The following is a 27,013-nucleotide window of genomic DNA, read 5'->3' as shown; positions in this document are numbered from 1 at the left end:
TTTGAAATGCCCAGTTTCACTGCAGAAGTAAACATGTTTACAGCCTGGAAAAGTGTTTCAATTAATAGAGCGAATATCCCCGTCCACGCTAGCTGTAGAGGGGGGGCGAGTTCTCCTCTGCTGCATCACCCAGGCCTAACTCCACCAAAGCTCCACCCATTTAATTCATGATGTCATCGCAACCAAGATGGCGGCGGCCGGAGCCACCCCCTTTGAGCCTCACAACAGCTGTTCAGGAAAAGTGATCTGCTTTTTTTTTTTATGTATGATTAGCATGTTTTTGCTTGTAGGTATCTTTTCTTTATAGAGTGCTAAGCTGATTTTTTTTTGAGTGAGAGAATGAGAGAGGAGGTAAAAGTGCAGAGAGCCAGACAGATTGGGAAGGAAACACCGAGGGGGGGGGGGGGGGTGGCTGCACAGAAAAACAGCCTCCAAGTGGAAGCGGTGACTCCGGGACGGTGAGACTCAGAGGAAAGTGTTCAGGCTCGGCGCTACAAAAGGCTCGTATAGCGCTTACTTTGATTGAATCAATCGCTCCGTGTAAGTAGCTGCTGGTTGCCGGCCTCCCCAGGGTGACGGAGAGGTCTGCCGAGGGAGAGAACCAATCCGAGCGTCCGCGGTCGGAGGATTAACAGAGCAATGCATCAGCTGCAGCAGCCGGTGATGTGTAGCAGACTGTATTTATTGACTCATTGACTGTATTGATTGTCTCAATTGATGAAAAGTCCAGAGACAACAGACAGACGCACTGCAAGTTATGCAAAACAAACCAAAAAACAGAGGGATGAGAATGTGACGGGTCAATGTAAAGGAGCAGTTCACAGCAAAAACCCTGTTGTTTTCAAAGCATCGGCTCGGTGAGTCTAACCTCTGATTACAGCACATTTCCCTGCCACACATCATCTCATTCACGTTAAGTACATACAGTAATGGCTTATTTACCTGGGCATGTATGTAGAATCTCTCTCTGACATTGACATTGTTCCAGCGGCTGATTTAAACACGCCGTTAATCTCTAACGACAGAAGAGCGGCGGCAGATGTTTGTTAACAAACTTGTGCTCCGCCTCCTCCGACACGAGGAGGGTCAGGAGGCAAACAGGAGGTCGACTGATGTTTTTTTTTTTTTAGTCAAAATGCAGAATGGTTTGATCCACAGCCAGTATTTGTAATTACGCCCCAAATCTACTGCACGGCCATCAGTATGCAAATGCTCAACTACGCTGGTGAAACAGTCCAATAATTGAATGATGGCCGCCGTACATCAGCTGTGTCGTTGAATGTGTGTGCAATTAATGAGAACACTGACGCTGAGGAAAATTAACACTTTGGTAAACTTGCAAAAAACAGGATTGTCTCCATTCAGTGAAAAAGATGAGCGCATGTCAGAGGATTATTGTACGATGTGTCTATCATTTTTTTTCTTCTCTTTTCTCTCCTCAAGCAGCAGGACAGTGTGGGAAAACCCCCCCCCAATACAGAGCACTTCATGGCCTCAGCCATTGAAATAGAATGAGTGTTTGTAGTGAAGGCTGGTGAGTGGGCGTGAGGGCAACAAACGGCAGGAAAGTAAAGGGAGAAGAAACAGGCAGATTTAGCCTTAGGGCTCATGAGGTAAGGACACTTAACTTATCGCATGCATTGCCATAGTCAACATGATTTTTTTTCTTTATATCACCTCTATGCTTTTTAAAAACAAAAAGGAATAAATCATCTCCTTTTCACAAATATAAATATATTTTATGTTTTTAGTATGTACAATAATGATTTGCTATCATCGTCAACGACATTAGTATTGAAGGGGGAGAGAGACAGAGATAAAAGCATGTCAGTAAACTTGCTAATGGATACAGACACTGCAACGACGGCCGTGGTTGGCGTGCTCACGCACTCCCTCTGAAGACGAAGCGAAGACGACAGGAGTTAGTTTTTTTGTAATCGGAGAAGGCTGGTGGTGTGGCTGCGTCGTGGCCCGATGCCGCAGTCTGCTAGTCCTGAGAGCTGCGGGGTTCGCTGTCCTCCCCCAGCTCCCACTCAAAGTTCTGTCCCGTCATTTGGTAGAACATCATGTTAAAGGGTTTGTAGAACTTGTGCAGCCGCCGAATCACGTCCGGGTCGATTTTGGGGTGAGTTCTCCCTTTCGACTTGCCGAGGCACCGGGGAGTGCTGCTGTCCTCCGGCTTCTTCAGACACGGGAAGCCCTTCGTCTTGTTGAAGTAAAAGTGTTTGTCCGTGACGATGCGCTTCAGTCCCAGGAAGTCCTGCACTTTGGCCATCTCGCCCGCGGGGTCCACGATCAGCCTCTCCCCGCTGACGAAGTGCATTTGGGAGAGGGGGAAATACTGCATCCAGCTCTCCAGGTGGAGCGCATATATTCCGATCCGCAGCGCGCTCCACGAGGCGTCTATGAGACCCAGCGTCCGGTTCTTAAAAGCCAGAACCTCGAAGGTGGGGATCTCGGGCTTCTTGGATAAAGTCTGCGTATAGTCTGAAATGGCTCTGGTGACGGGATTACGCACCACGATAATAAGCTTGATGTCCCTGGCCATGGAGTGGATGCGCTTCGGGGCATGGTTCGTCACAAAGTAGCTGGGCGTCTTCTCCATGGTGATCTGGCCTTCCAGCGTCGAGGGCATCAGGTCTCTGAGAACCCAAACAGAGAGAGAAGAGCTTAGCATTGTTCTCCACACCTCACGATGCAAAACACCCGAGGACACACCGCAGGCAAATGTGGTACATTTATTAAGCAGTGCATTATCTGAAATTACAAGTGAAAATAACGGTTATTAACACTGGACATTATGTTTCGAGGAGGGGGGGGGGGGGCATACAGCTAATTACATCCATGGAGTAATATGCAAGAGATAAAAGAAGAGAAGATGAAACGGCAGGCAAGCAAGTATGCTCATTGCTTAATTGACTCCATCTGTGTTACTCCAGGAGCTGTTTTGGAACTTTAATAATGAGTTTGCTGCATATCATTAATACCGGGGTGCCTGGGGTATTGTTTTGTCATACATTTATTATGCATGCAAGGCTCACACTCTGAACAGTCAGTTTCTTCTGCACATGCACGGGTGAAGGCTGCTTCTTCTCCTCTCTCTGCGTTTAAGGTTAGGGGATGCTCATTGAAAGGCAGCTGTGATTAATTATCAGATCCAAGGTGATAATTTGTAGCACAATAGGAATGTTCCCCGACTTCATCTCGGGGATAAAGCCGTACGCCATCGACACAAACATCATGAAGTCTCCTCCGCGTGGAGGATGAGTTGCAGGATCCGACGCCGAATGCATCATCGCACGCACGGAAGCCACACTTTCTATTTTAGTTTCAATAATAAAGCATAGCGTTCGCCTGGAGCAAAATCCTTATCAAATGTTTACACTGATGTTCGTTCCAACGCTTGCTGTTTTCTTTGTTTGTGGGCTATGTGATTCAGCGCTAAATTGGTACATTAAATCCTCGGTGAGACACGCTGTATATTTCACTACTTCCCCAACACGAGCACAGGAGCTCCACGATATAATAATAATAAAGTGAAACTGAATCAGAACATGCACACTGTTTTCCTTTCCTCCCCAAATTAAGTTGTGTTTGCTTGGAAAAAAATTAATGTATAAACAGCCAACCACCCCAAAAAAAAAATCCAAATTATTCCATCTGGAGACTAACAGTCGGTGCATAAATTTCTCCATAATAACTTCCTCCTTGCATCTTTCCCTCCATTAGGCCGCCCTGCGCCTCAAACCTACAGCTGTAACCATGAAGTCACATCAATCATTTGCATCTTGGACACATTCTGAATTAACAGTTCTCCAGCAAAGAATCCAATTTACTGTGCAAAACATAAGAGGCGTTATGCACATATCGACCGGCCTCACACGCCTGACACACGTGCACCCATGGATGCCGGGCTGAAAAGTCTCACAAGTGGCCTGGTAATTGCATCTCAGTAACAGTATTGCCTTCCTGATGGGTAATTTCCCTCTGGATTATGTTTGTCTCTTGACAGAATAGAACTGTGGTTACTTCTGGGCTCCGTAATGGGATATTAAACATATCAACTGATAGCATGGTGACCAGAAAGAGTATTAGTTTTCATTATATTCCATCATTTTCCACACTTCCTTCCTCACAGTAATGAATGGCTAAAGATTTTTTATAACCTTCTCAAGGACTCCTTCTGCCATTTAACTCGACTCTGAGGTGCAGGAGGTGGTCCGAGGGTGCAGCATTACCGTGCATGCATATATGATATATAAAAAAGCTCAGATATACCACAGCAAATCACCTTGAAACATCTGACATGTATGGACCCGAGCTGTCTCCCCGCTAATGTGCCGTGCATCTTTGGAGCATAACCAATTGACGGGACAGATGTACAACGTTCAAGGTTACCTTTATTTTGAAGGCGTGCCCATAACAAGCTATTGTCCTCATGGGCTCGACGCTAATCATCACGCATCTAATTACGGAAACTACGGAGCCTGCTACGAGCCGGAATATTTGTTGTGTTACCGAGACTCCGCTTTGATTGGGAATCAGTCATGGATCATGTCCGTCGAAAATGTCAGCGGGACGATGAGGCGGGACGGAAATCAAAAAAAGCGCTGATAAACAAGCTAATTTCTCCGCGCGGCAGCGAATGACTCCTCTGGCCTTGCAGTCTAGTGGAACGGGGAGTAAACAAGAGCAAACTCTTCACTCTGGCTGTTTTTATTATGCACGTCAGCTGCAGAGCTCCAAACGGGTCATTCAGGTGGGCAGGTAAATAAAATCCATAGCGCTAAAGAGGAGCCCGCCGACCATCTGCTGTTTACTGCCTCTGACCGAGGCCGCGCCGCGTAGCATTTCATTTCCTGCGTTTCAACACACGTGAAAAAGCTTTATTTACATAAAGAACCCAGCAGGGTGACGATAAAGGCTCCTACTCGGAGTAACTTTTAACGGCATGCAAGGGAATTACCTCTGTTGCTATGAGCGATGCAAGTCAATAATACAGACCCACTAATAGCAGCTCATGCAGAATATGATTCTTTGATTCCTCACTGAACAGAAAATAATTGAGTCATTAAATTTCCCTGGAAAACAGATGAATGTTGTCTCATTACGTTACTGCGGGGAAAATGGCTTGCAACCAGATTCATTAAACGGAGGTAAAAGTTCATGCAGACAGATACATAATGAAAGCAGAAAATCTGAGGTTGTGTACTACGGCGTAGGAAGGAAATCTATTCCAGGTGAAATCCCGATCCGGAGGACGCCGGACGCTGATTCGTGCAGAAAACCGAATCACAGCAAATCTTAAGACAGAAACTTATCTTGGCTAGATAATCACAACTCTGCATGCCTTAACGCCCACCGCAAAAAAGATGCTCTGGAACATGGCCCGGCATTCAACTCAATGTTTCATTATGTTTCCTTCAGACTGGCGGACGGGGGATATTTCCAGGCATGATGAGGTGAGGGATCAGGCTAATTTACATTCCCAGATACTAATAGGTGCAAGCTGTTTCTGGAGGAAGAGGGTTCCTCCAGAGGAGAGAGTTGTTTCTAATAAACTCTCTCATTCCCCCCCTTCTCTCGTTTGGATTGATCAGGGTTCGGCTGCAGTATCAATCGGTGGAGCTTCCTCCATGTCACGTCAGATACGATCAATTATTCCAAAGGAGGCCACTCGTAATAAGCTCCCGAGTCGTCGGGGAGAGGACATTTTGAATGACTGTGATCCACTAAATGATTCCTATAAAAATAATCATATTGAGGTGTGAAATGTGTCAATATCGGCAGAGTCTTTGCCCTTTGCAGGAGAAACATTCTGTTTTATAAAAGATGATGGCGGATGAAAGTCAATTCTACGTACAAGCAAAAAAAAGAATCTGGCATTTTGTGAGCAGAGCAGCACCTTAACCGTGAGCGAAGGCAGACAATAGGACGGATAATGAAAGACATTTGTATTCAGGTAATACCCTGAGTCCGATTTCAGATATGAGTCCGGGGTGCAAAGCGGCTATTCATCAACAACAGTCAGCCAGGACATTTGAAGTGAGAGATACTGTGGTCAGTTTGCAATGAATAATCTTATTATTACACCCTGAGTGACATGTTTGTGATTACAGCAGCACAAAGAACAAAGACGTTGGTTTACTGGGAGGTGGAGAGAGAGAGGGTAATAAAAAATAAAAAAAAGCGGCGGTCAAATGAGTCATTGTTCACTCGGCTCTCAACAAGTGGATGCGTACATGTTTGGCACACAGAGAAGAAGCAGCAGCAGCCTACAGGCCGGATCAGAGGGTCTGCTGGGTCTGCTATGGAGTGGGAGGTATTGTGTTGTCACGGTGAAGGTGCAGCTTTAAGGAGGAAAAAACAAACACTACACAACAGTGCGCTGCCATTGTCAGTAACCAGATCAGGCTGAAGTAATGGTGGAGGGTTTGTTTTTGTTTTCCTCAGCGTGAATCTGACCTTTCCCACCTGCGAGGGGTGGGAAGACTCGAAGCAATCCGCCGGGTGTCGTTATGTAACAGACCTACCGTAGGTTAAATTGTTGGGTTGGTTTTTAACATGAATGTTTCCTTGTATGTAGAACTACGTCTCCTCCATGCATTTGCAGTGAAACCTATGAATATCGATTCATATTCATTCATATATAGTCTCTTAAAGCAGCAGTATGACAAACATCCGTACCATAATAACGTGACTTCAGGAGGAACGGAAGTACGGAGGCGGCTGATATTTTGAGGGCTTTTGAGGCCCTAAAAATATATTTTCTCTGTCAGCGTTATTTCTTTCTTTATTTATTTGCACTCGGCACTTCACACTGGTGGAAGTAGGTGGGCTTAACTGGACCAAGGTGATGTCACTTGGTGTAGGTCAATCTGTCAATCAACGCACGTAAATAAAAAACTCCATCAACAATAATACTGATGAATGATTGACTTACTATTTTGCTTATTTAGTCAACAGTTAAGATACTTCAGATGAGATACTTGTTAAGCCAATCTCCTCAAACTATTAAACACACGTTTACTGCTGTCAGTTGCTTCACCTCCGTGGTCTGTTACCTTGATGGATCACAGACTACTAGGGGTGAGTATTGGCAAGAACCTCACGGTACGATACGTATCACGATACTTTAGTCACGAAACGATATGTATCACGATACTTTGTTCACAATACGTATCACGATATCATGATAAGTATTGGCAAGAACCTCACGGTACGATACGTGTCACGATACTTTAGTCACGATAAGATATGTATCACGATACTTTGTTCACAATACGTATCACGATATCATGATATTGCGATATAAATAAATAATCAGAGGATGTTGATCAGAGGACAAACTGAGTCAAAACTATTTCATTCAAAACAGCCTCTCCGTTTTATTAATTCCCATGAAATTCACTGGAATAAATATTGAAAATAAAATGAAAAAGGATATTGGGCGGCAAAGAATCGCGATATATTGCCGTATCGATATTTTTAGCCACCCCTACAGACTACATACGGTATCTATGAGTCCATCCCTCACAGACACATTTCCCCTCCTCAGGAACTACATGTTTGAGCCTGGCGAGATTAAAAACGAGTTTACCTGTCGTGGAATAAATATACCCAAAATGTAATTGTTCTTCTCTCGTGAGTGAAGTTAGTCTGCTCACTTAGTTTCCGTCTCTGTGGAACCGTGGGAACAATACCAGAGTGAGACTAATGAACTCCAACGCAGCTCTAAATACGCCCGTCATCCTTCTGCAGGACGGCCTCCAGAATCACGGAGGACAGAAGTGACAGCTGGTCCTGATCAAAACCTGATTCCCGACTCTCTTCCTGAGATTCCCCCAAAGACCGCCCCACTTCCGACAGTGGGCGAGCCAGGTACCGCTCTCTCTCTCTCTCTCTCTCTTCCCACATCACCGGGAGATCTGACGCCGTGTTCGGATCCCCTTTGGACACAAAACATGAAATACAGCGACGCGGTGACGAGAGGAAACGACGGGGATGTTTGCGATGCTGTAGCATCATTAGTCCATTACTGTGTGTGTGTGCTGCAAAATTATTTTTTACTGGATTAAAGTCCAGAGAGGAGATGGAAGCGATCGTATCTCACATCACACACTGGCTATAAACGGCTCCTCACAAGCAGAAACATACAGTACAAAATAAAATGTTTACATAATGGCGCTGGGAAAAAAAGATTTTCTCTTCTTTTACCGTTTTGTTTATTTTCCCTTATTTTGGATGAGCTCATTCAACTGATCACAATTGCCCTCAATATTCAATGTTATCGATGTCGCCGGTGGAAAAACAAGCCGTGGTGATGTGCTGGTCCCAGGTCTGCAGCGGCAGCAAGCCTCCATGGAAGAAACGTCAGTGTGACTTATTGATTTAGTTGGAACACAGAGAGACGACGACTATAGAACATAACATCTGTACGTGCACGGGATCACAATACCAACAGGCCAGTCAATCCACAATGGCATCCGATGTCTGTGTTCTTCTTAATTTATTTTAAATATCCAGTTAGTGATGTTAAAGTTTGACCCTCGGGGTCCAAGTGGTATTACAAGAAAGCCAAGTTTGGACCCTGCTTGTTGCAGCACAACACATCGACGTATTTGGTACCTTTGTTCACGTTGCATCCTTTATTTTATCCCACACATCCTCTTAAGCTCAAAGAAAAGCAGAAAAACGGCCAACTGTAATTGGAAGTCACACCTGAATACGTCCGAGTCAAAGGCTAAAATTTACATCCTGGAAATGTTGCAGATCCGGTTCAGTTAAGCAGAACCAATTAATATGACAGTTTGAACATGATAGATTTCCTTGTCTGAGGAAAAAAAAAATGCCCAACATTGTCGGGGATCCAATCATCTCACTGAAGTTGACTACGGAGGAAAGTCTGCAACATGAAACATGAGTCCTGCCGCATCGCCCCTCAGTACACGATATGTTCTCCAGGTTTCAGAAAGGAGTGTTTGAATTAAGCAGCTTCATCAACAGCAGTAAAATGACCAAGTGTGATCTGAAAACACACACACACACACACACACACACACACACACACACACACACACACACACACACGAACACACACACACCGAGCCTGCAGGGATGCAGCATCTGACAAGATGACAAGATTGAAGGGCATCAATTTACTGTGGAATAAACACGTTGAAGATAAAACCTGCTCTCCATCAGGACGGAGCCATATGGCTGAAGCCATCATCAGAAACAAATGGAATAAACCGGTCATTAAAGACACCAAATTAAACAGCATCTGTGTCTGAGTTCGGTCCATGCAACAGAGAGCACCCCCCCCCCCCCCCCCCCATGTTGGTTAATGTGATATACTATAGGCTGTCGGATACCTGATTCTGTGTGTGTGATGCTCTGATGTGTGTTGAACTTAGTATCCAGGAGGCAAAAGGTTGTCTGTCTTTTTCCTTTTTTACATCCAAGTGGTTATTCTTTCCGGCAGCTCGATCCATTAAACATCCGAACAGTTTGAGGAAATCACTTATCATGGTTACATTTTTCCCTCCATTTCTTTCTCCAATTCATTATGAAGCTGTAGGTCAGCGCGACACTGCGGAGGGAGGAGGAGGAGGAGGCTGCACAAACTCAACCCCAGACATGAGAGCACACATCCAGTAATACAGACAGAAGTTTTCTCCATTTCTCTAGATATTAAAGGTAACTCACAAAATGTCAGGATGAACATCAGGGAACATCAGGGACTTGTTACATTTGCCATTTCTCATATTGCGAAAAAAAAAAAGGGTAATGTGTGTCATAAAACTTGCTGGAAATGTCGGCAGTACCACGGCTGGTTCTACATATTTAATCAACCTTTTAGGTATTTACACTGTTCCCTGAGGGACGCCCGGCTCTGAGTCGACTGTTTACTTGTCCTTATGTGTTCCTTAAATGCTTTTGTTGCCTTCCAACAGTGTGTGAATAACAATGCAAAGTCTGCTGCAGGTAAACAATAACTCCACAAATCTAAAACTGTGACAAACTATGAATATTCCTTTTGATTAATATATGCTTTTGGGAGTATTGTTAGCTCAATCGGCAGCCACACAAGCACTTTTGCTGATGATGCAACACTTTCTCACCGCAATCCCTCAATTCCCCCAAAATCCCACAAATAGATCAGCAGCACTAAGCTTCTATATGACCTCAGGTGAATCATCACTATGCGCTTGTTATACCATGTCTTTTCAAAATAAACTTCCTGTCTTCGGAAGTTGGGTTACACGGGTCACGTCACATGACTAAGTACTGGTTTTGCAAGGGACATGAACAGAAGTCACCTGGACCAAAGTCCTCTATTTGTTTGACCCCCCCACACCTGTGTGGACCCACTTTATTCTCCATTAGTTGCGCCGACTGAGTAATAAGGACGCGAGTCTGTTTAAGTTTGTTGAAAGCTTGCTGCGTCGCATACACAAGTTATAGCAGTGTCTCCATGGCAACGCTATCGTCGGACACAGAGGAGCACTGACCAAGCTGCCTGTTTGACTCCCTGGGAGTGAGAACGCTGGATGATTCTCGGGCACTTCTCCCACTTCTACAAGCTATGGTTGTTATCGGGGTGGAAATGTATGAACCGCCTTCTTGTTCCACATTAAATTCAATCTGTTCAAATGTGTTGTTTTTATCATCATGAAGTCATACATCACAATATAGAAGGACGTCTTTATTGTTTTTTTATTAGTTGTAAACATGCCTTTTTATCAAGTTACAGAGCCGGCACAGCTCCACCATTCCTCAAGCTCGGCAGGAAACTCACAGGGATAAATGGTGTGGGAGTCTCGTACTTTGTCATGAATTAAAATGAGCGAGGAAATGAAGATGACAAAGTCACATTTCATCCGCAGCCCTGAAATATGTATGAATTGATCCACAGAAGAGGGGGGTTAGCTTAGCCAAGTGGAACTCCCACTAAAAGGGAACACAATACGATTCAAGAGTCCGTCTGTATGGATTCTTCATGCTGCCGGTTTCCTTTGACTTCCTCAGCAGATGAATTTCCAACCTCCATCCTGAGCCGAGGAAGACGAGGTCACGTTTTCATCAGATTATTTGAAAAAGGTAGCAAAAACGAAAAAACAGTTGATGATTGTGTGATGACGTGTCACCTTACCATTAACACACAAGGCTTATATCTACAGTCTGTCACATTCTCCTCTTTTCCAGTCCCAAAAAAATGAATTCCTTTCACGGCAGCGGAGTCATAACTGAAGAGAAATTGTCATTGAATTGTAATTTTCTCTGCAGCAGCAGCAGCAGCAGCAGCAGTGATGCCTTGTGACTCCCGTTTGACCCCTTGTTCTAATAGCCATATCTGCAGCAGCACATTGATACTGGTGAGCCATTGAATGTGTATTGATCTCACTATTTAAATAGCGCTTTAAAATGAGTTTAAAAAAAAAAATCCAAACGTATATGTGAAGTGTCAGGTCAGCAATTTCCAGCTGCAACTGGTCAGCAACTAAATGTGACAAACGGAAATGATTTCCCCTCTGGAGGAGGTGAGATGGGTGTAGTGGGTGTAGTGTGGAAGCCTGCTGCTTGTGATTTCAGATCACCATAATATTTATGATCCTGCGCTGATAGCTCTTTGTAAACACCGTATATCATTTTAAACGTGGCTGTCAGTAAATCGTCAGACTGTTATTCCTGGTAATGACATTCTCGCCGAGCAGCGGAGCTATGTGTTAAGCCTTTTAAATATCACCTTGGCCCCGGATACATGTGCGGTGTAATATCTCACACATATGGGCTTGAGGACGTGAGTCGTCTTTGCATTTGGAAAAACAACCGTTCAAAAGCAGAGAGGAGCACATCTATTACCGAGATGAGATATGAACCGGCTCCGTGCTTCTGTTTCTCTGCACAAAGATCTCACTCATGTTTAATAGACATGATGTGGTGGGTAGTCACAAAGGCACCTTTAAATACCAATCAAACACTGTGGCACAAGTTAAATTCCTTTCAGCTGCAGTGAGAGGTCATCCGGGCAGGTGGGCCCACCCTGGTACTCGCTGTAAAATATTAATGTTGGTTTGAAGTGATAGAGGAGCAAAAATGGGGAAGTTATCCGATGTTAGAAAGACTTTCCTAAATCATCTGTAAAACTTCTCTATATGGCATTCAGAGCACTTTCCCTCTGTGTGTGTTGTTATCTGAGCTTCTCTGTGCCCCTTCAGGTAAACTAGCTCTGCCAGCACTGTTAGCTGCTAACCCCCAGCACAGCCGTCACCACGTTGAGAGCCCTGTGGAGGATTGGAATCAAATGAACTCATCCAACTCAACATTAAACATTCGTCCTTCCTGAACAACAGGAGCAGCAAATGTGATCAGGGGCTCGAATATCTAACGATATGAAAATATCATGTCTGGTCTAAAGTACTTACAATCGTATTCCCCATTCTTCTTTGTGTCATTATAAAAGTTCAATGGCATTAAGAATGTTAATGGTGTCAGAAACAAAGAAAAAAAGAATCTCACCCTTTAGAAATTAGAAATACGACCTTAATCAGCTGCTTAGATGTATCCCTTAAAAAGTCTAATTATATAGAAACGTAGCAGAACACGACACCAATCAACCAAACAAGAAGATGTATGCATGCCCAGAATTTTTATCCCCGTGACCTTAAAAGGATAAACCCAGTGTTTAGAGGCCGTACAATTACATTGTGCATGTACAAGCACAATATTTATCTCATTGCCTCGCGGGTGTTGTGCCTTCATACAGCTGTGAGCTGCCCTGCAGCAATCTGCTGGAGAAGTCACCGCCAGCGCCTGCCGCTCAGCTGCTTTCACTTTAATGGTCGGGGGCAAAAAAACTCTCGGTGTCTATAAAAGTAAGAAATGAACCCATAAACAATGAGCTATTGTCTAATGAGAAGTGCATAGTGTAATCAGCCCTCTAACGTGGGTGAGACGCGTTAAGCCAGTTGAAAATAATGAAGCATTCTACGACAACGTATTAGGACTGGAGAAAAAAAAAAGAAAGAAATGGAGGCGATGTTCTGAGCTCAATATTCTGATAAAAAAGTGGCAAATTTGTGAGTTTATTACGATGCTAACAACCTTCCCATGAATGTACGCATTTTTTTTCCAATTAATCCATCACAACGTGTGACGACGCCTTGTTAGGGTCCTCAGGGTGGTGATGTTGATGGTTATTGTTGGGTTTTATTTATATGCTAGCTGTAGCTTTCACTTGTTGTCATAGCAAAAGCAAACATCAAGTGTTAGCGGAACCAAGCAACTTGTTTATATATAAAGTGGGAAATTTGCCATTTTTTTCTCTGAATATTGCCCCCCTCTCTCGGCTCTGTTTTTTTCTTCGTACAGTGACGCTAATACGCCGTCGTCATTCACACATTGTCATTTGCAAGAGGAAAATAAAAAATCTCCTTTTCAACAAATGTCGTTGTCATTGACAACACCACTACCTGCAACACCTCTAACCCCGCCTTGGCATTTTTATAGATTGTGCTGAGAATCATTGTACATTTAACAATACACCCTTGAATCGTTGGTGCACACCAAGGTTTAAACACACACACACACACACACACACACACACACACACACACACACACACACACACACACTAGTATCTCTGACGTGGGGGATAATTCACTTTATCATCAGACTGTTTTATCAGAGCAGCTGGAACAGTCTAGAGGGAGCTCTTATTTAAAGCGCAGCCACAGACTGGAGCTGCTGAAAATAATTCACAAGTGAAAGGTTCGAGAAATATAGCGCCTGGACGAGGATTTATGACAATTCAAAAGCAAAGTGCGAACAAAACGACTGAGCTGCTAAATGTCAATTAACTAAAAAGACATTCCTCATATGCCAGCGTTACAGTGCCAGTGGAGGGTCACAGCTGAAAATGTCTGGTGTGTCTAAAGCGGTGAAAAATGTTGACATTATGACGCTTTGATTCAGCAAAAACCACGTCCGAGATAATAACTCGTGCCATAAATTGAATGTGGCAAATGAATGAGCGTTGCTTGAAGCTACAAAAGCAGATTAAGACGTTCATCAGATCAGCGGTACAGTTACAATTAGATCTCTTGTCAAAAGGCATCATATAGAAATATTTTTGTATGCATTTAAGTGCATCATTTCGTGTCCCTGTGATCTAAATTTGTGTCGGCCTTTAAAAGGGAGGCAGAGATGTTTGCTGTAACATCTGGATGCATGGAAATAGGCTGCTAAGAATGTTATAATCATGCAGACAAGGCCTAAGCTGCTCCATTACGGGCTAAGCTGACCTATCAGTGGGGCTTTTGCTAATCCAAATTGTGCTTTAGCTGGCAGAGATTGCTCAATTCAGATGGTCTAGTGGGAGAAAAAAAAAAGCCAGCTAAAAAAGTACACCTGCCATGTGAACGGCTGCCATTTATAAGATGTTTATCTCTCGGTATCATATGTGCACGAACACCAAAGCTTGTTTTCATGATGGATTTTCTGTTCGCTTACAATCTTAATGGCGGCTCGGACCAGGCCGCGGTGCCTAAAGCGTGCTTTCATTTGACACGAGCTTAACAGCCCCAGCTGCCACACTTACATCACTCAAATGTGCTGAGTGACGGGTGTATTTACGATGGGAAGTTCACTAACTGTAGAAGCCGAGTGTTTCCTATTGTAGTATGAGGAAAAGCTCTTTTAGGGTGCGGAGGCCAGGCAGGAGGTTGGATATTTCAGGCCTACAGCTAATATCTGCTCACGGTTGGCTCTATAGATACACTGTGTTAGCCGTGCTGACATGACACAGGGGAAATTAATTTGCCACAGTCATATAACGGTTGGTTATTTAATCGCTGTAAGATTTAATCTAACACCTTAATCACAACGGGCTGCTTCTCCTGCTGGAGTTCCATACCTGCAAAAGGGGATTAGCGCCGCTACGAAGAGGACCCGACTGACAAAGTGGAAAACATGAGACTGCTGACTTAACGACCAATCAATTAAATGTCTTTGTATTTGCAGTCAACCACCATAAGCACCGTTCCATGAACTAAAAGACAATACGGATTATCTATGAAATAAGCTCATAGTCTTGGTTTAAAAACGAAGCTAACGGCTAAGGCTAACGGAAGTTGCATTATGATGCATCCAAGTGGAGTTTCGGGTTTCGGAGTTTCTAGGACTTCATATCAGCTGATCTGCAAGTCCAGGTATCAAAATCAGCATTAGGAAGAAAAACAATGGTATGAGAACTTCCATAATATTGGGGAGAATGCCAACCAAATCCCTCAGCAGGACCTCTAAACTGTTTATTACGTCTGTTTCACATTGTTCCCGCGGTTTCCAGCCCCAAACTAACGGGAAGATAGCCTTTTATCGGTGAGAAAATGAACACCTCGGCTGTGAAATGGCTGTTGCAACCCAGTGAACATCTCGCATGGTTTTCAATACTGAAGATGGGAGGCGATACGAGGATGTAATCCTTGAATGGATCCCGGCGTAGCCCTCAGCCCTTTCTGAGCAGCTTCTTTGAGCACTCCTCCCCAGCAGTGGTGGTTTGACACGTGAAGCCGTAAACACACCTCGACACAAACGCAGGATAATGTTTTAGAGATAGCCTGCACAGATTAACTTGTGTAATCCAGGCTGCCAAAGGGAGAGCTTAAAGAGAAATGTGTCAAATGTTTAGATGGAATAAACTGAATATTAAAGCTTAATCTCCAAAGGCTTTTATCTATTGTTGTCCCCACATGTTCCTTGCACTATTTTGGGAGTATACGGACGATCACTTGCAATTCAATTAAGCAGCAATACGTAACCTGAATAAAATCTATTTCACAAAAGCATGAGAAAAATAATCTCGTACTTTTCATTCAAACTGCACAGCAAGACGTTTTTTTTCTAAATTCTAATTATCACACTTTTGAATGTATTCCAATTTGAATTGTCACAAAATACTTAATACTTCTTTGAATAAATGGCAACGATAAAAGTAAACCCAGGAACCAAACCAACATTCAGTGAATTAAGTCAAGTCATCTTCACCCAAATGGTTTCTCAAAGTAATTTCATGGAATGACTGAGTGCTTCAGTGTCACACAGCAATTTGCAATTTAATTTAAAAGACAAGGGTGTTAGACACAAAAAGATGTCCGCCGCCTTAAACACACAAACAGAAGCTGCTCCGTTGGGAGGTTTTCAGCCACTTCACTGCCGTGTCAACTGGACAAGTGCAAAGACAACAAAAAACCCTGCAGTTTTAATTATCATGTAGTTGGAGCACAAAATAACTTTAATGAATTATGTTGTTTTTAAATATCCTCTGATGTTGGTTTCATTGTTTCTACTATTTTTAAAACGGGGAAAACTGTCCATTATTTAAATGTCCGACGTGCGTTCTTGGGATTTGCATAATAACATGGTTTTGTGAGTATGACGGTTTATGTTTTGGTATTCTGCGTGGCCCATTTGGGACGGGGCATGGGTGGATTTAAAAAAAAAAACACATCCAGTGATTAACTCCTTAGCTGAAGTCACACACGATCGCTCCCACAAACCGCTCTGAGCATCACAAGGTCACATTTCCTCCGTCGGCAAGCGAGAGAAATAAAACTAAAACAAGCCGGCGTGGTGGTTTTTTTGTGTGACGGATGAGACCAGACACGATCCAGGGTCCAAACCGTAGCATGTTGTGCCACATGAGACAGCTTACTGGCTGGGAAACGGTTTGTTTTAACACATGTGGGCCATCGCCATGTGTGCGTCACCGTTCCTTTAGAGGCCCAGAGGCGTTCAAGAAGCCCAGATAAGCAGCTGCGGGTCATATAGTAGAAAGTCAGCCCGGCACCGCGGACGCTATGGGGTAACATATGGTGGCTGGTGAGGAAATCACTTCTCGACACCGGTCGCCTCGCTGCACATAAACATAAACAGTATCTCCTACCAGCTTCCTCTGGTCGGGGGATGAAATCGAATCCTAAAAAAAATAAAGGCTTGTGGTAACGGCATTTTCAGGGTTTTGTACATCGTCCCCCTACCAGAATCGGTGCCATGGCTCGGCGGTTTACTTGGCCCGCATCTCTGCCAGAGAACTTGCTGACTGGATAATGCACCGCGAGGCAAACGGTGCACCACGCCGTCCCCGTGTACTTATTAACTGATAAATGCATATTCGCAAAGCAATGTGTTCGACTCCACGCTCTGTTGGGTCCAACTTCCTGTTGTTCTTGTCCCGCGTGTGTTAAAATGTAAATGAACTGTTTGTTTTCTGTGCCGCCTAGCAAAGAAATCCGTGTACGTTTTTTTTAGCGTGTGATTGCTGCTTGTAGCCAGAAGGGGGAGGAGCTCTGACCTTAAATCTCCCCTACTTAATTACAACACTGGATGAACTTTCCGCACTGCAGAGCTCTACACGTTTCCTGCTGACCATGAACGTCCCTCATCAATAAGCAACCCTTTAAAGCAGGTAGACGGCTGGGCCACGGAGGACGGACGAGCTAACGCTAAGGTTCCATACGGGCCGAGGAAGCGTGTTTTAATTACTGCCGGAAAACCTCAGCGCTATCTCGGGCTGTCTGCTTTCCACATCAGTATTCAATTAAGCACAGTGATCAGATGATTTGGGAGAGCAAACTGCATTGCGGCTTTTTTCCCATGCTTCTTCCCACTGTAAAGCAGGACACGCTGAAGGTGTTCCACTGATTATAATAATGAGGAATCCCAGGTTATGTGTTGTAGCCCCTAATGTCTAATTACATCCCTTAACATCATTTTTTGTTGCATTATTATTCCCTAATTTTCGATGCATGTATATGACCAGCTATTTATACACTTATTATCATATAATGTATAATTGAGAACACTGCCTACATGCTGCTAACTGTCCCCTCCCTACTTCCACTCCCTCATTGCTCCTCATTAAGGGAGATAATTTAAGAGAATGTGATGTTTCCGATGTTAGCGTTGCCTTAAAACCGGACCAAAAGACCCTCCTGGCAGACAAGCAACCGGACTTTAAACTGTTTCATCTCTGCCGGTGGACCAGGTGTCCTTCAGCCAGGCGCTGTGAGGAGTTCTGTGGTACCATACATCATTAACCACTGTGAGCTCTTTACTGATTTATCATCCGAGAGAAGAAAAAACAAGTCTTTGAAGCTGACCAATCCTTAAACTCACCGCGTTCCTCCTCAGCGAAACGCCAACCCTCCTCTTAACGGCGCATAAAAGAAACACTCCGGTCATTTGAAGGATGTCGCTTCACCATCAATCCGCTCTCATGAATCAAATTGGACACCGGGGTGTGTAAAGTTATGCTGTGAATTAATTGCCTAAAGACTCTTGCACATACAAGCGATATACTCTCATGATGGCAGGGTATAGAGGGCTGGTTCTCCTTTAAAAGCAGTGAGCAGGTGGACTTTGCAGCTCCCTGATAGCAGACACGTCTTATAATGTGGTAATGGAAGTTCAGATATAACTCACAACACAATGTTGTCCACATGTTCTTCAATAATCATCTGTTTAGGCGATAAATGTGCAAGGGGAAGCACAAAACCGCGCCGCCAACGGCCCTTTCCGGTGACTTCCTCGGCTCGCTGAAATGCCAGAAACACGTTAAAGGGAAAGTGTTTCTGCGAGTGATGTATGATTATCTCCAGCAGTCAGAAATGTGAGTGTGAATGTGGCCCCGGTGTACAGCTAAAGGGAAGGAAAATACTGCTGCTCTTTCATTTGCTGTGTGTTTTATTCCACCTGACTGTGACTCTTTATTTTGAGAATACAAACATTTACATCACACGCCGTGTATTTCCTCAGCGACAGTAATGCCTTCAAGTAAACGACGAGTGTTTGACTTTCTGCACATAAAAACTTGAGCACAATCCATATTCATCCTTCTGTTTCAAAAAGTTTGGTGTTTTGTATATTTATTTATCCTTCATCCTCTTCTGAAATACTCTGGTTTCCTGTAATTTGGGTTTATTGTTCCTTCATGAAGGAAAAATAAATGTATCGTTACACCGTAATATATGATGCTGTCGTGATGATAATGAAAAAAATAAATGTTCACTTGTTTTCATGCAAATATGTAGTGCTTCATAGAATAAACAAAGTTTTCAGCTCAAAACATAAATGAAAAGATGTCACATGAAGATCATAACAGAAAATATTTGCCAATAAAACCAACATTGACACAACACCCCAACATAAAAGCCGGACTGAAACAACACGTTTACTCTTTGTAATTCTGTGGGGACCAAGAAGAAGAAACTTTTCCTGTTTCCATGACATCCAACACCTTTGTGATGAACACCGACTGTGAGACCTCCTCACCCAACATCAGTGGTGGACCTCACTCACGCTGGAACCAGATCCCCAAAACCAGCAGACTAAAACCTCTGGCTTTCTAAACCACACGTGTTAAACTGTGAAACGAAAGGGTCAACAGTCACACATGAGTGTACTCTTCCTCGTAGCTTTCTAATAACCGGGCAACAGGCTTTATTTATGAAATGTTCTTCACGCCGCATTCTGCTTGTTTTTCTTCTGTTTCAGCAGAAACGCATTCACAGTTTAATCATTTGTGTCAGTTCCTGCCGTTCCTCTGAGCAGATGTTTGTTGTGATTATCGTGACGCACCGCCGCCATCGTCCACGCGACGAGGATTTATGCCTCATGGGTTGAACTGGAAAACATCAAACTGTTGGCCTCCCACCACTCGTGTCTTGAAGGAATGACGAAACCGAGAGTGGATAATCTCAGATGAGCTGCAACGGGTGTCGAGCTATTAATGTTTTTAATGGACAGTTTTTATATCGGCGCATAGCGGTTTGAAAGCCTGACGGAAAGAATTTTCCCCTCAATTAATCCTCCACTCGCTTGTTCACACGATCACATCGCGAGTCAAACTCGGCTTCACGGCCTCGGCAGCCTGCGGAGAATGAATCGTGTCAATGTAATGTTGTTTTTTTCTGTTTGTGAGATGCTCAGGGAGAGTTGTGCTGTTTGTCTGGGATAAAGGAGGGGGGGGGGGTCTGACAGTGAGCCAGGAGAATTTCAGGCCATATTACCAGAAACAATATTATCACGAAGTCCACCTGATGATTGCCTCGTTATAAATGGTCTCCACATTGACTTTTACCTCAGCGAGATGGCAGGCTATTAAAAGATGCTTTATTCTCCTTCTGGATGTTCATTATTTCTCTCAGAGCTAAAGATACGGACATGTCAAACAAAAACCCTGAAGTGACCAGCCTCCGGCCTGTCAGCGGTGGAAAGATAAGCCTCATGTGCATTCATGCAATGCTTCCCCCCTCTTTATATTTGTTTGGTATTACAGGCAAAAACAATGCTTTTCACGCTTAACAATTTGGGGCTATAATATGTCTTCTTTCAGACTAATTAAAAACAAATATATATACAAATTACACATTTAGTTGTAGCTGTTGTTTTCAATATCTGTTTTCTCAGGCTCTGCTGTTCGTAAGTGCTACTGAAGAGGACTTTCCAGGTTCAATCCTATTTATATTCTGATGGTTTCTCCAGAGCGGTTTGTTCATATTTTATTCATAGCCATGATTTATACAACATTTGATTCATAACAAAATGACAGCATTTTCTGCTTTATGGAGTGATACACAGAGAAACGCCAAATCACCTGTGTAAAAAGCTATCCGGCTCGTACTGATACAACTCGACTTCTCCCAGTTCATCTTCCTCATATTCATACTGTTGAGAAGTTGTTCTCTGACCAGTATCTTCGTCTCTACATTAAATGATCATAAACCAACGTATAAAGGATTGGCTGAAAGTTACACCTCGGACTTGTGTGAATATCCGGCTCGTACTGATACAACTCAACTTCTCCAAGTTCGTCTTCCTCATATTCATACTGGGACATGTTGAGAAGTTGTTCTCTGACCAGTATCTTCTTCTCTACATTGAATGATCATAAACCAACGTCGAGCCGTATCTCAAACAAGCGTTGTTTATCTCACCGCTTCCTGGATACAAGGTCCAATCAGAGCCAGAGAACCTTTAATCACAAGATGTGTTGAAAACTAAACCTCTGCTAATAGAGAGAAGGCGGAATTAGACTGTAGTGATCCCCTAAGACATGAAAGGAGGAGGCATGACAGCGTGTCATTGCATCTCTTCAGCCCATCTTTGTCCCAAGCTGGTAGCGAAGACGAGGGAACAAAGGTCTCCACACAGCTGCTCCAGACGTTTCTGGGACAGAATGACAAAGGGCTGAGAGAAAGATGTGTTTTATTGATAAAGATACCAGCTCCTTATTCATGATGACTTAATGCGCAGCTTGTGACAAACTCAGCCAATCTCATGACCACGTTGTCAGACATTCCCAATAAGGCCTGTAATTATTCATGTTGCTTAAGTGCTCAAAGGCAGAGAAAATGTGCGGTTTGACTTATTTACCAAGACGACTACTCTGAATAGTTGTGATCCCTATTCATTTCAAAAAGTGAAGGCACTAGCAAACCCAAGAGGCCTTTAAAGGGACGAGGTGTTGATGCGGGGGAAAGACTTTTCTGACATTCTGTAAGTACTCGCAGGTAATTAAAACGTCTAAGTAGTGTGTTTGTGCACCTTAAAGGTTAATTCTTCAATCTAGACTGTGCTTTTTGATGTCCCTGACATGCCGGTAATCAAATCAGACACTTATTATGTTGATTTGATTAGTATTAGCAACTTAGTGCACCCGAGATATTTCCCTGTTATTCTCAGAGCAGATGTTCGGTGTAATCTGATAGAGAAACACAGGCAAGTAAAAAAAAAAACTAATCTAAAGGAGCTCTGCTGTATGTATACGCTGCACAGTTTATATTGAGATAGTCGAATGTTTAACATATGGTTACATACATGATATTGTGCTAATAGACTACCGCTGATTGTCCACGTAACCCAGAAGTTCTCGTTGCACTCGTTCCCTCGACAAAAAGCTAACAGGATTATTATTTTGGATTATTGCAGAAAATAAGGTCTCTGGCAAGGCAAGTTTATGATGTTTTATTCACAAATGTAAATGCAATCACCAGATGTAAAAAGCTAATGATAGACGACGTAGTCTCACTTAGCCTTTTTAAAGAAACGTAAAAGCTGGGAACTAGTATGAGAACTATGTGTGATGACGTTTAAAGCTCCCAGCAGCCTCTATGGTCTCGCCTTGTGAAGAGGCGTCCTTCGAAAAATTCACGAGTCAGCTATTTACTGACGTATTTTATGTTGTAAAACAAACTTTACAAATTCCTCTGCTTGTCTTAACCAGATACCTTATTTCAGGCATCTAATCAGATAAACATTCAAAACCGCCTTCAAGAAGAGGGAAGGTGCAAAAATGCTGACTCATTTCCTCCTGCTGCACAAAGGTCGTACTAAAACAAAAGGCCTCGCCCTTTTATGTTTTTGGATAAAACAATGTAAAGCTGCCTGCTGTGCCTTGTTAAACTACGATGGGTTGATCACTATTTGAGGGCATGACTCAGCAGAAATCAGTTACATAATTATATGTTATCCTGAATGACTTCCCTCCGTTAGTGAACACAACAGAACCTCCTTCCTCCCGCGTAATTACATGTTTCAAATGCTCCACAAGGCTTTTCACTCATGTTTTGATGACGCCCTTTCTTGCCATCTTTCTAAGCGGGCACATCGGCCCCAGACGATCCTCCACCTCAACCCCGCCAGCTCAGTGACTGAGCGCTCGTCTGGCTGCCGTTTGGCCCGACTGTGACAAAAGCACATGGCTGCAATACTTATTGTTGAGGTGGCATTGAACACCCGTCAGGGTGCGTCATTGTCGTCCCTTTTGCAGTAGCACAAGGAACACAAAAGAGACCAGTTAGACCCTCCTGACCCACAGCTGGTAGTTTTTCATAAAGGACAGCGACCCCCCTCAAACACATCCACAATGGTCCCAAACAAACAACAAAAAATCTGTTCAATTCATTCTCAAAGCTTCTTCTTCTTCACAGTCGCATCACCTTAATGTAAGCACAATGAACCATGTGCTTCAACCAAACCACACTTTGCCAAACATGTTGATGAAGTCGTTCTAGTGACCTCCAAGTTTTGATTTGAATTCAATACATCACTCGCCAAGACACTCACAGTTGTTGGCACGGAAGTAGCACGAAGCTAGTTGTCACTGTTTTGTTTCAATTAACATAAGCTGTCCTAAACATGCTGACGCTAGTCTTCTTCAATACCACCCCAGGGGCAACGCCTTGGAGAAAACAATAATTAACAGCTGTGCTGACACTTAAATCCGTGGCGTTTTACTGTTTTCATTATCTGTGTCAAAATCATTTAGCTGTGTCATCTCCGCCGAGAACCAACAGTTAATCCTGAGCTTTAACCGTTGAAATGGTGTTCTTCCTTTTTTTTTAAGATTTTAACCTGATTAAAAAGTGACATAACAGCATGAATATAAACAGCATTATGTTTGAGTCCGTTCACGTGTCGCAATATATTTAACAAATAATGAGCTGGTCAAAATTATACATCAACATTTCTGGAAATACACTGAAATTGATACCCATCTCTTCATCTTTAGAGATAGCGTAGCTTAGCATGAAAAGGAAAACATTTTTCAGTACAACACATCAAGTAAGATGTGGAAACTCAGGTCATTTTCTCTACGCTGTTAATGACATCATAGCTGTTGTTTAATTGAACACCTATAATAAATACTGACATGCAATTTGCGTAAATTTAAGCACTAGTTTCCTAGCATGCCCCTAGTATGTGTCTGGGGCTTTTATTGTGAAAGGTTAAAACAGAGGCGATTTACGCTGCCATTGTAAAAGTCCTTTGTGGCCGTTTGCGTTGGGTTGTTCCACTCTAACATTTCCCCTTTGAGATGGTAAAATACGTTGTATTTGGGTGGTTACCATGGTTACTCACTATGTTTCCACTATGGCATCATAATTCTCACTGTACATCCAGAAAGCACTACAAAATGATGTGCTTATAGTGAGCAGTGAGTGATTTTTGGACACAGCCCACAGAAGTTTGTTTCGCTTGTCATTAACAGCACTTCCCTTCCTACGCCATGTGATTTCAGCAGATCTGCTGCACATCAGTCTCATAGTCATTACAACGAGAGTCAGCAGAGACCGATCAACCAACTCGCATTTCTATAGGACATGGCTCTCCTTCCACATGAAGAGCGTCTGAAATAGCCTCCTTCCATTCTGCATAACAATCGCCAAATCCCGGAGTATTTTTAAATCTGCCAAGACACAGACAAATGCTCACTCTCCTCCTGCGTTTCCATTCTCCCCTTGCACTGCCGTGAACTACTTGTTGTACTTTAACATTGGAATAAATCTCGTCTAATCGGCTGTCATTCCTCCGGAGTAGAGCCCATTTCAAAGGTTGCACAAAGGGATGGCGAGGCTATTACCCGCATAGGCAGGAGTGTTTCGATAGCTGTCTTGATAGGAGGGGTCGTGTGAGATCTTGTGAATAGAAAAAAATGTCAGTCAAAGCAATAAAATGTCATCTGAAATATAAAGGACGGATCAGGAGCCTTAAAAAATCTCTGCAGCCAATTAAAGATAAATATGCCACGGACTGATACGGGAAGACGTTAGGTTATCAGGTCACTTTTCACAGCAATTAGTCTGTTGTAGAGTCAAAGTTCTTGGGGAGGCTGAGCGGCTTGGCATGGCAGCTCGGCAGCTCGGCAGACCTGGCACATGACATCAGTTAGCTCGCATCAAAGCCTCTGACCTTTTGCTTCTTCCAACGATTGTCAAGTTTTCCGCACGGTGCCTTCCTGGGATCTGCGGGTGTACATATTGCAGGAAGGGCAAGCGGGCCGTGACCCCGGGCCCTTCTCTAGCAATCACTTGTTGAAGCCTTTCATGTTTACAACACAGGGCCTCTGTAAGGTTGGACGATAAAGAAAGACTTTCTATTCCCTATTCAAATTAACCTGCAGTTCCAATTACTTGCCTCGCTGGTCTTCCTGCACAAACAACTGCAGGATAACTTAAAGGGGATAAAACCCCAAATTGTGTCACATAATGCTCAATAACAGCAGCAAACAACTGACCTCACATCTTTTCCAACACACCTACTTTTTCATTGGCTTTAGCAGAAATAGGATGAACCTTGTTTTCAGGGATCAACACGGGAGCCAGGCGCCGGCGGCGTTCGCCTTCACCCGGCGCTTGTTCTTTCCTCTGCACTCGATTAACCTTTTGCTCGAGTTTAAAATATAATGCTAACAGCGCTAATATAGACACAGGAAAGGTGAATGAAATTTGTACAATTTGCAGAGCGCGGAAAAAGGCCAATGTAACGTGAACCTTCTGTTCCTGTTCTGAAAGAAATTAAAGTGATGACATATTTACACGTCTGGAACTGTATTACATTAGAAGTCTTTGCTAATTCCAGCAGGAGACACTAATTGAAAAAAAAAAAGCTTTATTGAATCAAACTACTTACAAATTTGGCACACTTGAAGTGCTTTTTTTTGGGAGAAGAACGTGAAGCTACAACCGGCTTGACAGAAATGGAAGGAGAATTGAGTTTGCCATGAAATCCCCAGCGGTTGTGAAAGAAGATAAGCTGACTGCATGGTTTAAACTGAAGGAACTGCTGTCTTTTTTTTCAGATTTAAACTGATTGGATAATAAGTAGCGAATGCAGGGTGAATAAAAGAATTAAACCTTGATTGATTAAGTGACGGATATTCAAATGAAGTGTTCTTATCGATCGAGCCGCTGTCAGGATCCATCCGACAGCTCTGCTGAGTCGGACCCACATGGCTTTATTTCCTCAGCTTCTTACTAAAATCCAAGCGTTATTGTTGAATATTATACATGTTTTGTTTGTCTGAATATGTTATTCATGATTGTCTTTGCTTTGGCTCCTGCAAACCAATCATACTTTTTGAGGCCCTGGGTGCTCCGGGGGGTTATTTTGTCATAAAAGCTGATGTCCCCGGTGCAATATGGGAGTTTATGTAGTGTAGTAGCTACAACTCAACAAAGAATGCAACATTAATCTCCAGTCTGTAGCATTCAGATGCTGAATTATTGACGCCTTTTGTCAGTTTTGCGAGGCGGTCGTGCCTGCAGTTTAACAGGTTAATCAGTCAGACACATTAAAGCCCAGATTACCTCCAAAACTAAAACACACACTTGAATCTGAATGATCCGAATGCAGGAATACGAGCCGGCACGGCCCTCAGCACAGGAGAGACGGGGAAACAAACAATATCATAAAATATGGATGTTTGTCTTCTCGACTAAAACAAACGTATTTGACCAAGTAATGGATTGTTCACATTGCGATGGAGACACAAAGGGCTATTCAAGCAAAACAATACGGCCCCGTGAGAGGACATGATCGCCAGGAAAAATAGAGCAGAACTTTAACATTGCGGTTACAACACTCACTCACACACACACACACACACACACACATGGGTGTGGTAGTCTGACAGCTGTTACATTTCATCCTTTTGATGTTTTATTATAACGGCCGACGTTCATCAAGTCTTCTCCTTAAAATCATCGCTCCCAGATCTCGAGCCGTACGCCGTAAGACGTGTGTCTGAAATGGCGTAAGTGAATAATCCGACGACACTAATGTGATGTGAACGTATGGATTTTTCACTTACGTGTTGACAGTAAAAGGTTTGGATATGTGAATAGTGAGGAGACGGTGCATTTCTGCTGTAAAGTATAAGTAAACATATTGAATGGACTGACTAATAAGAGATCTTGTCACAACAGAGATGTATTCAGTTCACCTAAAGTGACCAGTCCACCGGGGTCAAACGTCAGCCACACCAATATGGATTTATCTGCTATCTGTTATTGCCTCCATCTTCTTTACGGAGGTATGATGTTTGTCTGCCGTGTTGCAATTTAATATACAATAAAAACATCAAGATTATCTCTGAAAAACAACTTCCTTTTTTATTTGATCTCGTAACATCAAGGTAGAAAATCCTTCTTCTTTTTTTTTGTTGCATTTC

The 27,013-nt window shown here is 43.3% G+C and overlaps 1 protein-coding gene across 1 annotated transcript in view; it reads right to left on the bottom strand.

Annotated features, from left to right (window-relative positions):
* Positions 1-724: 724 nt before the first annotated feature.
* hs3st4 (heparan sulfate (glucosamine) 3-O-sulfotransferase 4) overlaps positions 725-27,013 on the bottom strand; it is a 73,674-nt gene continuing 47,385 nt past the window's right edge. Inside the window, exon 2 of the mRNA XM_084036635.1 lies at positions 725-2,642. Within this exon, the coding sequence (XP_083892761.1) occupies positions 1,988-2,642 (655 nt within the window). The 3' untranslated portion in view covers positions 725-1,987. The remainder of the gene's footprint in view (positions 2,643-27,013) is intronic.

This window comes from Eutrigla gurnardus (genome assembly GCF_963514095.1).
Source record: "Eutrigla gurnardus genome assembly, chromosome: 20".
NCBI classification, from domain to species: domain Eukaryota; kingdom Metazoa; phylum Chordata; class Actinopteri; order Perciformes; family Triglidae; genus Eutrigla; species Eutrigla gurnardus.
The sequence above is the reverse complement of the archived record's forward strand: the minus strand, read 5'-3'. Positions and strand labels throughout refer to the sequence as shown.